This window comes from Chiloscyllium plagiosum, chromosome 17 (assembly GCF_004010195.1).
Source record: "Chiloscyllium plagiosum isolate BGI_BamShark_2017 chromosome 17, ASM401019v2, whole genome shotgun sequence".
Lineage (NCBI taxonomy): Eukaryota > Metazoa > Chordata > Chondrichthyes > Orectolobiformes > Hemiscylliidae > Chiloscyllium > Chiloscyllium plagiosum.
In genome coordinates, this window is record NC_057726.1 from 23,121,841 (window position 1) to 23,133,464 (window position 11,624).

General features: G+C 43.8%; 1 protein-coding gene across 5 annotated transcripts in view; it reads right to left on the bottom strand.

The window, feature by feature from the left end:
• gan (gigaxonin) overlaps positions 1-797 on the bottom strand; it is a 111,698-nt gene extending 110,901 nt beyond the window's left edge. The window contains exon 1 of one of the 5 annotated variants that reach the window (XM_043706668.1): positions 63-797. In XM_043706668.1, coding sequence (XP_043562603.1) covers positions 63-247 — 185 coding nt within the window. In that variant the 5' untranslated portion in view covers positions 248-797. The remainder of the gene's footprint in view (positions 1-62) is intronic. The other 4 variants (XM_043706670.1, XM_043706669.1, XM_043706672.1 and 1 more) reach the window with 4 other exon arrangements.
• Positions 798-11,624: the final 10,827 nt, after the last annotated feature.

The window sequence follows — 11,624 nt, forward strand, 5'->3', positions numbered from 1 at the left end:
CCTGTTGCCTCCCCTCCCTCCCCCGGGGTCTTGTTACCCCCCGCCATGGCCCCCGGGCTGACCTGACGTACGGGCTGGCCGCCGCCAGCAGGTTCTTCTGCACCGGGATCTCGTGGCCCTCGACCACCAGCACCGCGTCACAGAACAGCGGCTCGTTCCGGAAGGAGCTCAGGCTCTTCAGCAGCTTGTTGGAGTGCTGCGGGTCCCACACCGTGGACTCGGAGCCGCCCGGCCGCTCCGCCGCCATCCTGGACCCCTGTGTCTCCGGCCCGCTGCCTGGGTGCGATCGTGCCCCCTGTGTCTCCGTCTCCGTCCCGGTCCCGGTGTGAGCGCCCTGTCGCTGTCCTCCTCCCTCATCAAGATGCGCCTCAGCCGGCTCTACGGCTCCCTCCGACAGCCACGCCGCCCGAAAGGCGTTTCTTTCACAATCCTCTACCCTCCAACTCAGACACCATCCCTTCCCCAAACCCTACCAGAGTAATATTCCCAGCTGAAAAGGTGTTGCTGGAAAAGCGCAGCAGTTCTCACTTTCTCCCAATATGTTCCCATCCTGCTTGTTTTTCTTTCTTTAATTCATTCATTGGATGTAGCTGTAAGCCACAGTGAATGAGCAGTCCTCCCCTTTCCTAACTGTCCTTCAGTGTCACTGGGTCAAAATTGTGGAATTCCTTCCCCACCAGCTGTGTGGGTCATCCACCTGCACCAAATGGACTGCAGTGATTCAAGGGGGAAGCTCACCACCACCTTTTCAATTGGAGATGTACAATACATGCTAACCCACCAGCCAGATGCACCTACATTGAACTTAAAGGCAGGTGGGAGGACAATGTGAGGACTGGAGTCGAGAGTGTGGGGCTGGAAAAGCACAGCAGGTCAGGCAGCATCCGAGGAGCAGGAAAGTTAACATTTTGGGTGAGAGCCCTTCATCAGGAATGAGGCTTGTGAGCCCAGGAAGGGGGAGGGCAAGGTAGCTGAGAGTGTGATAGGTAGATGAAGGTGGGGTGATGGTGATAGGTCGAAGAGGAGGGTGGAGCAGATAGGTGGGATGGAAGATTGACAGGTGGGACAGGTCATGGGGGCAGTGCTGAGTTGGGAGGTTGGATCTGGGATAAGGTGGGAAGTGGGGAAATGAGGAAACTGGTGAAATCCACATTGATGCCATGTGGTTGAAGCGCCTGAAGGCGGAAGATGAGGCGTTCTTCCTCCAGGTGTCATGTCGTTAGGGAGTGGTGATGGAGGAGGCCCAGGACCTGTATGTCCTTGGCAGAACGGGAGGGGGAGTTGAAATGTTCGGCCACAGGGCAGTGGGGTTGGTTGGTGTAGGTGTCCCATAGATGTTCTTTGAAAGAAATGTGGTGGTGAGCAGCCTACAACAGTGACAACACATATTTATATCCATTCTTTTTGAATACTTGGTGTAGGTGATTTTCCTCTGCTCTGCGTAGTTCCTCTGTGCTACAGTGTGTGTTGGCTCGGTGAAGTAATGTTCTGATGCAGCTTTGTTTGTGGATTTTGGGATGATTGCTTCTGTAGTTCAATATTTGTTCCATATTTATTGTTTTCCTGTAGACACTGGTTTGAAGTTCCCCATTGGCTTTTTGACATCTAGGAATGGCAGTTTGTTGTTGTTTTCCTACTCTTTAGTGAATTTTATGTCAGTGAGGGTATTATTGATGATCTTGAAGGTTTCCTCTAATTCAAAAATAATGGGTACCCAATGAACACAGTCGCCAATTTCTCAGCAACAAACCCAAATAAGCAGACAAAACACGTCCAGAAACCCGAGCCACTCTCCCCTACACCAAAGATATCTCGGAAATGACTGCCAGACGACTCAGACCCTTTGGCATCATGGTAGCCCACAAACCCGCCAACACACTAAAACAGCAGCTAATGAACTTGAAAGATCCTATACAGACAAGCAAAACTAATGTTATTTACAAAATACCATGCAAGAACTGTAACAAACACTACATTGGACAAACAGGCAGAAAACTAGCCACATGAACATCAACTAACCACAAAACGATTTGACTCTCAACAGTATCCTTACAGATAAGGAAGGACACCACTTCAACTGGGACAATACATCCATCCGAGGACAAGAAAAACAGAGACATGCATGAGAATTCCTAGAAGCATGGCATTCCAACCAGAACTCGATCAACAAACACATCAAGTTAGACCCCAACTACCAACCCCTGAGAAAAAGAACAGGAAATGACATCACCAACCCCTGAGAAAAAGAACAGGAAATGACATCACCAACCCAAAGAAACCCAAACATATAAATAGAAAGCAGAAATCATCAGCATTGCCTTGTCTGGAGGCGAGTAGAGTGAGCCTACATCCAGTTGTTCCCAGCTTTGTTCCCTCCAACCATAAACCAATGTTTATTGTTTATCTGTGTGTTTCTAAATGTGCGTGTCAGGGACCATAAAAGGTTTAATTAAAACAGGAATTGCTGGGAAAGCTCAGCATGTCTGGCAGCATCTTGGAGGGAAAGTAGAGTTAACGTTTTGGATTCAATCACCCTTCTTTGGTTCTGCTTTTTTTTCTGATTTCCAGCATCTGCATTTCTTTGGGTCTTTGTTTACAGTTTTGATAGTCAATAGCTGTTTACTTGTGATTAGTATTTACTTATTTGTAATAAACAATAGTTTTATTAAATACAGGAAACTGGTCAGCGTTTTATATGAACAACAGAAGGTGAGACTGGGGACCTCATGTTTTTTTTCAGGTAATTAACTTTTGTGGTGACTCCTGGAGTCATAGGACTTGATAACCAGTGCACTTTCCCAACAATTAAATGTAGAAAAGTGAGGAGGTCAAGTGGCACAGTAGTTAGAGACCAAGAAAGCTTTGTTCATAACAACCCAAACAGACTGAGCACTACCTTGTAATTACTTCTAACCTTTGCCAGTGGCAATCAGTAAGAGTGGGAAAAATGCCTGGTCATTTCAAATCTCTACCATCAGTATACTTCACTTCAGGTGAACATGTATATTGCCACAGCAAGTCAGATTCCCAGGACAACTAGTTGACTCAGTTGGCTGAATGGCCAGGGTGGATCAAATGAGTGCCAACAGCATGAGGTTCAGTTCCCAAACCAGCCAGAATGGAAGCTGGACCTGCCTCCTTGACCTATCCATGTTGGAGGTCATGGTGCAGTGGACTGGCTCAGAACTCAGGAATATGTCGAAACATTCCAAAGTGCTTTACAGGAGCATTATAAAACAAATATGACACTGAGCCACATGTTAGGTCACATGATCACAGGTTTGGTCAAAGACAGATAGGTTTTAAAGGTGTTTGGAAAAGGAGAGGTGGAGAGAGTAATCGAGAGCTTCATGTCTCAACAATTGAAGGCAGAACCATCACTGGTGGAGCAATTATAATTGGAAATCTAGAATTAGAGGAGTCCAGATATCATAGGAGAGCTGTGGGGTTAGAGATTTCAGACATGGAAAAAGGTGAGGCCTCGGAGGAACATGGAAACAAGGATGAAAATTTTAAAGCAAGATGTCGCAAATTTATATTTCTTTTTTTGCCATTCATCATCTTATAGTCATAGAGTAATATAGCACGGAAACAGATCCTTTAGTCCAGCCAGTCCATGCCCACTATAATTCGAAACTAAACTAATCCCATCTGTATGCGCTTGGCCCACATCCCTCTAAACATTTCTCAATTATGTACTTCTTAAACATTGTAACTGTACCCGTATCCATCACTTCCTCTGGAAGTTCATTTCACACACAAACCATTCTGTGTAAAAAAAAATTACTTCTCTTGCCTTTCTCCTCTCACCTGAAAAATATGCCCTCTAGTCTTGAAATCCCCCACACTAGAGAAAAGACTCCTGCTATTCATCTTATCTATGCACCACACAGATTTATAAAGCTCAATACAGTCACCCCTCAACCTCTTACGCTTCAGTGAAAAAAGTCCCAGCCTATCCAGACTCTCCTTATAACTCAAACCCTTTATCTTCTCTGACAGTGTGGCCTGCGGCACCAGAACCTCCAAAATATTAATTTTGCTCAGCTAATGATTTCCCTCTAAAGTCTCCATAGTCAGAGAGGACTACAGGGCTGTTCTCTGATTAGACACAAAGAGAGAGGACAGGTGATGGGTTTAACCTAAAGGTCGCCACGCTTTAGGTTAAGAAGTTGGGACCTAATGTAAACCAACCCATTCAAAGCTAACTGACCTCTCACGACAGTGGGGGAGCCCTCTACAGTGGATGTCAAGATTCTTAATCAAGTTTATTTCATTTCAAATACTTCTGCTTTCATTAATTCATCCTCTCATTGCAATCATTGTGGTTCCCATGCTGTCACTTCCCACCACGCATATCCTCCACATCTGTCTAACCATCGTTCACTGCCTTCGAGATGATCCCATCACTAAAATAATCCTTTCTTCTTGTTTCTACTTTTCGATGGGACCATTCCCTCTGCAATATAAAATCCAATCCAATCACAGTATGTTTACACTAAGATCTTCCTAAGCAAGCACAAGAGAAACAACGTCTGATTGTTCACCTTTTGTCACAATCTAACCTTCGCCCAGAGGGCTTGTAGAATGGAAACCTTGTTCAAGGAAACAAAGACTATGAAGATTGAATGGCCACAGATTAATCAAGGATACTTTGCAACTTAAAATCCATATGACTGTTCAAAGGGTTGAGTAGGGGTTAAAAAGGACATTGGAAGATTTGTATTCATGAAGCAGGGAAGAAATCCTCTAATAGCCCGAGAGGATTTGGACTTTAAAACATCGACAGAAAGTGCAATATAAGTCATAAACGTGGCATGGGGTCTGCTGCTGTGTTAAGCAGCTAACATGATACCTTTTCTGCAGTTTAGAGTATTAGTTGCCTATTAAGTAATGTTTGGTTGACGTTGATGTTAAGTTTGTTATAATAAAAAGTGAAATCTTGTGTGAGGGTTGATCATTGGGATATATCTTTTTATATCTATTATATCTTTGCATGTTTTTAAAATGTTATGGTCTTTCTCGGGATTGTATGACCTGGGATACTAGCACTGACAAATTTTAAAGGTGACAGAACCAGTTAATAAGACTGCTGAGATTGTGACAATATTATCGTTTTAAGAGGTTCTTTTTGGCCTGATTTGTTTTTGAAGTGAGGTTGAGACAGAACTCATGAACAGTCTGCTCCAAGCCAATAAAGTAAACATCTTAGAGTCACAGAGATGTACAGCACGGAAACAGACCGTTCGGTCCAACCCATCCATGCTGACCAGATATACCAACCCAATCTAGTCTCAGCACCCAGCCCATATCCCTCCAAACCCTTCCTATTCATATACCCATCCAAATGCTTTTTAAATGTTGCAATTGTACCAGCCTCCACCACTTCCTCTGACAGCTCATTCCATACACGTACCACCCTCTGCGTGAAAAGGTTGCCGCTTTGGTCTCTTTTATATCTTTCCCCTCTCACCCTAAACCTATGCCCTCTAGTTCTTGACTCCCTCACCCCAGGGAAAAGACTTTGTCTATTTATCCTATCCATGACCCTCATAATTTTGTAAACCTCTATAAGGTCACCCCTGAGCCTCCGACGCTCCAGGGAAAACAGCCCCAGCCTGTTCAGCCTCTCCTTATAGCTCAAATCCTCCAACCCTGGCAACATCCTTGTAAATCTTTTCTGAACCCTTTAAAGTTTTGCAACATATTTCCAATAGGAAGGAGACCAGAATTGCAAGCAATATTCTAACCAATGTCCTGTACAGCTGCAACATGACCTCGCAACTCCTGTACTCAATACTCTGACCAATAAAAGAAAGCATACCAAATGCCTTCTTCACTATCCTATCTACGTGTGACTCCAGTTTCAAGGAGCTATGAACCTGGACTCCAAGGTCTCTTTGTTCAGCAACAGTCCCTAGGACCTTACCATTAAGTGTATAAGTCCTGCTAAGATTTGCTTTCCCAAAATGCAGCACCTCGCATTTATCTGAATTAAACTCCATCTGCCACTTCTCAGCCCATTGGCCCATCTGATCAAGATTCTGTTGTAATCTGTTAGGTGAAGGGATAAATGTAGGGGAATGGGTCTGGGTGGGTTGCGCTTCGGCAGGTCGGTGTGGACTTGTTGGGCCGAAGGGCCTGTTTCCACACTGAGTAATCTAATCTAATCTAATCTGAGGTAACCCTCTTCGCTGTCACTACACCTCCAATTTTGGTGTCATCTGCAAATTTACTAACTGTACCTCTTATGCTCACATCCAAATAATTTATATAAATGACGAAAAGTAGTAGACCCAGCACTGATCCTTGTAGCACTCCACTGGTCACAGGCCTCCAGTCTGAAAAACAACCCTTCATCACCACCATCAGGGCGGCACGGGGGCTCAGTGGTTAGCACTGCTGCCTTACAGCACCAGAGTCCTAGGTTCAATTCCAGCCTTGGGCGACTGTCTGTGCGGCATTTGCACATTCTCCCTGTGTCAGTGTGGGTTTCCTCCACGTGCTCCGGTTTCCTCCGACAGTCCAAAGAAGTGTAAGTCAGGTGAATTGGCCATGCTAAAATTGCCCATAGCGATAGGTGCATTAGTCAGAGAGAAATGGGTCTGGGTGGGTTACTCTTTGGAGGGTCGGTGTGGACTGGTTGGGCCGAAAGGCCTGTTTCCACGCTCTAGGGAATCTAATCTAATCTAATCACCACCCTCTGTCTTCTACCTTTGAGCCAGTTCTGTATCCAAATTGCTAGTTCTCCCTGTATTCCGTGAGATCTAACCTTGCTAACCAGTCTCCTGTGGGGAACTTTGTCGAACGCCTTACTGAAGTCCATTTGGATCACATCTACTGCTCTGCCCTCATCAATCCTCTTTGTTACTTCTTCAAAAATCTCAATCAGGTTTGTGAGACGTGATTTCCCCATGCACAAAGCCATGTTGACTATCCCTAATCAGTCCTTGCCTTTCCAAATACATGTACATCCTGTCCCTCAGGATTCCCTCCAACAACTTGCCTACCACAGTCGTCAGGCTCACTGGTCTATAGATCCCTGGATTGTCCTTACCACCTTTATTAAACAGTGGCACCACGTTATCCAACCTCCAGTCTTCCGGTACCTCACCTGTGACTATCGATGATACTAATATCTCAGCAAGAGGCCCAGCAATCACTTTGCGCTTCAGTTCAGAGCAGACCGACAGTGAGTAGCACTTCCACCTCCACAAATGTGCCATCTCAGTAGTGTAAATTTTGCCAAGGCATCAATATCAGTTATTTATTTCGGACAGATGAAGCTCTGGAAGCAGAAAGCTGATCAAAATGCAGGGTGGAAGGAAAGCACACCTGCCATGGACATGTTCAATACAAAGGCGGGGGTGGCTTTGATCCAGCAATCACTGAGTAATGGGAGCAACAAGCTCCCACTACGCCACTCTGATCGTGCAAGGCAACGCTTTTCCAGAGAGGTATTCAGTTTTCCATTCACCGATGAGGTCTTGTGGTTTTTTTCCAGAAGTTGGTACAATAGAATCAGCATCAATAGGTGGAATCAGGCTCCCACTGAACCCGGGTTTTAGTTTCGCTTTCAGTAGTTGTTGGGGTTTTGAAGCTGTTTAGAAACTGTCTTTCTCTCTGTTACAGCAAAAAGTTTGGATTCTCTTCTTGCTGCCAGAATCATATGTGAGACAATCTGTTTTACTGAATTTGCCTTTGCCAAGGGTGTGTTTATGGGATGTTACTATATTGGAACTGCTGCTGTTTAGTAGTTAAATAATCTCTTATTTTCTTTGGTTTTTCCAATGGAGTTGTTACTCCAGTTCTTCTTTCTTTTGTTTGTAATTTAACTGTAGGGTAAGAATAAAGTGTATTTTGCTTAAAGCTGAGTAGTGTACCTAATCAAATTACATCTGATCATGGCTCCTTACACTTGCCTTGAAATAATATAAAAATTAGGATCCGGGCTATATCTCTGTTATATTTGAAGGGGCTCTGGTCTGGTCCATAACAAAAGGTGAAATCTGGAGCTTCATTAATAGAGAATGGAATACAACCCTACTGCATGCATGGGGAAAAGACACCTCGTTGTTTGTCCTTTGGAAACAGGCCACCTGATGTGATTTATGGAAGGAGGGCTTGCCATATATTGAAGGCAATTTTGGTTCGCAAGCAGCAGCTGCAATGCCTTAACAAAGGCACCCAGTTTAGTGCCCATAAACTAATGTTTTATTAGGAAGTTATGGAAACCTCCATCACTCATTAGTTAGTCATCAACTTGAATGCTGTGCCAAAATCTGGCTACGAGAGTAAGGACATGGAGGATGCAGAAGGGATCTAGTAGCATGATACCAAAGGGAGTGAATTTCAGTTATCAGAGAGATTAGTAAAGTTGGATTGCTTTCTTTATAGCCTATGGGGGGAGGGGGGGGGGGGTTAAATAGTTATATCCAAATTATTCAGAGCTTCGAGAGTCATCCAGCAGGAGCATCAGTAGCCTAAAAAAGCCATAGGTTTCAAGTAATTGGCAGGAGAACAATAAGGGAAATGAGAACATTCTTGCAACTTGTGATTTCAGGTGCAATGTGAAAGGGTGCCAACCGTACATTCAGCAGTAATTTTTAGACAGACATCAGTTGAAAAGAAAAACCTACAATGTTATGCAGAAGGAGCAGAGCCAGATGATTTGGGATGGTCTCTTTGACAGAGCCACAATGGCTTTCTTCTGTGCTGTATATTTCTAAACCTGAAAAACATGTTAGCAAACCCTGAAGCGCTAAATGATGTCATCATAATGAGGTCTCTGACTTGTCTTGCTTCGTGAAATCAACAACATGAAAATTTTGGAAAGCTCGAAACTCTGACAGCCTCAATTAAAGTCATACAACATGGAAACAGACCCTTCAGCCCAACTCATCCACACCAACCAGGTTTCCTAAACTAGTCCTATTTGCCTGTTTGGCCTATTTCCTTCTCAACTTTTTCTATCCACACACCTGTCCAAACGTCTTGTCAATGTTGTAACTGCACTTATCTCTACTACTTCTTCTGACAGCTCATTCCATACACGCACTACCCTCTGCATGAAAAAGTTGCCCCTCAGATTCCTCTTAAATCTTTCCCCTAAGTTTTGGACTCCCCTTTCCTGGGGAAAAGACTTTGTCTCCTCACCTTACCTATGCCGCTTAGGATTTCATAAACTGCCATAAGGTCACCCAACAGCCTCCTATGCTCCACAGAAAAAAATGTCCCAGCCTATCCTTATAACCCATACTCTCCAGTATTGGTAACATCCTTGTACCTTTTTTTGGACCCTTCCCAGTTAAATAATGTCCTTCCTATAACAGGGTGATCAGAACTGTACACAACACTCCAAATGTAGCCTTACTAATATCTTCTGTAGCCGTAACAGGACATAGAGTCATAGAGATGTACAGCATAAAAACAGACCCTTCGGTCCAATCCGTCCTTGCCGACCAAATATCCCAACCCAATCTAGTTCCACCGTCCATGCCGACCAAATATCCCAACCCAATCTAGTTCCACCTGCCGGCACCCGGACCATATCCCTCCAAACCCTTCCCATTCATATACCCATCCAAATGCCTTTTAAATGTTGCAATTGTACTAGCCTCCACCACTTCCTCTGGCACTCATTCCATACCAGTACCACTCTGTGTGAAAAAGTTGCCCCGTAGGTCTCTTTTATATCTTTCTCCTCTCACCCTAAACTATGCCCTCTAGTTCTGGACTGTCCGACCCCAGGGAAAAGACTTTGCCTATTTACCCTATCCATGCCCCTCATAATTTTGTAAACCTCTATAAGGTCACCCCTCAGCCTCCAACGCTCCAGGGAAAACAGCCCTAGCCTGTTCAGCCTCTCCCTATAGCTCAACAGTATTACATTTATATCATGTGTATTTTTACTTAATTTTCAGTATTTTCAAACAGTTTTTGACTTAATGGATATGCATTTGTAGTTTTTTTGTCATGATTTACCCTGGAGGAGGGTGCCATCTGCTGGGCAGATTTCTAATGGACTATGGTTTCTTTCACAAATCACAGTTGGTGAGGTTTCTTATGGTATCCACAAGAAAAGTTCCATTCAACTGGGACTCAGTTGAATTTCAAAGGAGATGGAATAACTAAATTTCAACTTTCTTCAGCCACTTCAGCAAACTTATGATAATTTTTAAATGAATCTGACACTTTGAGATGATTTTTCTTTTTTTACACAGCAAAAATTAAAAGTTTTACAACTGGGGAATTTAAATTGTCAATACTCTACGATTTGGATGTTGTCAAGGATCAGGATAACATCATGTTGTATTGGGGGGAAAAGCCAGGTATTTATGTTTCTAACAGAATATTGAATATCAGACAAAATAAGGACATAGGTACAAAAAGTAACCGTAAGAGCTATAAATTTTGACCTTTTAAACAGCCTGTAATTCAAAAGGTTTCTCAAATAAAGGAGTTCCATAAATGGGATAGTGGAGCAAGCTGAAAGGGCCTAATGGCCTACTCCTGTTCCTAAGTCCTGTATGTGGCTCAGTGATTAGCACGACTGCCTCACAGTGCCAGGGACCTGGGTTCAATTTCCGCCTTGGGCAACTGTGTGTGATTTGCACATTCTCTCTGCGTGGGTTTCCTCCGGGTGCTCCGGTTTCCTCCCACAGTCCAAAGATGTGTAGGTTAGGTGAATTTACGATGCTAAATTACCCGTAGTGTTAGGTGCATTAACTGGGGTGAATGTTGGAGAATGGGTCTGGGTGGGTTGCTCTTCTGAGGGTCAGTGTGGACCTGTAGGGCCGAAGGGCCTGTTTCCACATTGTAGATAATCTAATCTATTATTAGGTAAGGAGCCTTGGTGAATTGCTGCAGTTCATCTTATAAGCAGTAAATACTGCTTCTAATACTAAGCCTCAGTGGTGGAGGAGTGAAAGTTTTAAGGTGATAGATATGGTACTAATCAAACATGTCCTGGATAATGTCAAGCTTCTTCAGTGTTGTTAGAGAGTAATTCATTATCGTCCCGACTTTGCCTTTTAGATGGTGGGTAGGCTTTGAGGAGTCAAAAAGTCATAACAGAATGAGTATCGGGGAAAGCAGTTGGATTCTCTTTTTTTGGAAAAGGTAATCGTTTAAACTGTGCAGCGTAAATGTTACTTGCCACTTACCAGCCCATGCTACAATGCTGTTCAGGTCTTGCTCGATACAGACATGGACTGCCTCATAATGAGGAACAAAAATGGAAATGAACATTCTGCACTCATCAGCAAACAATTCACTTTTGACTTAATGAGGGAGTTGAACCTAGGACACTACCCTGAGGAGCTCTTGTAGTGATGTTTTTGGTCCGAGATGATTTCCTTCAATAACCATAGCTATCTTCTTTTGTGACAGATACGGTTCCAATCAGTGGGGCATTCTCTCCAATTCGCATTGATTTCTTCTCATTGAAACTTTTTAAAAATACTCCCACTCAGCCCAAATGATGTCTTTGATACCAAGGGCATTCATTCCCTCAAGTACAGAACTTTGGATTACTCCATTCATTTCCAGGCACCCAAACATCAGGAAACAAACACAGAAGCATTTCTTTAGTTTGTATTCCTTTGAAGTTAAATGGATAAGGT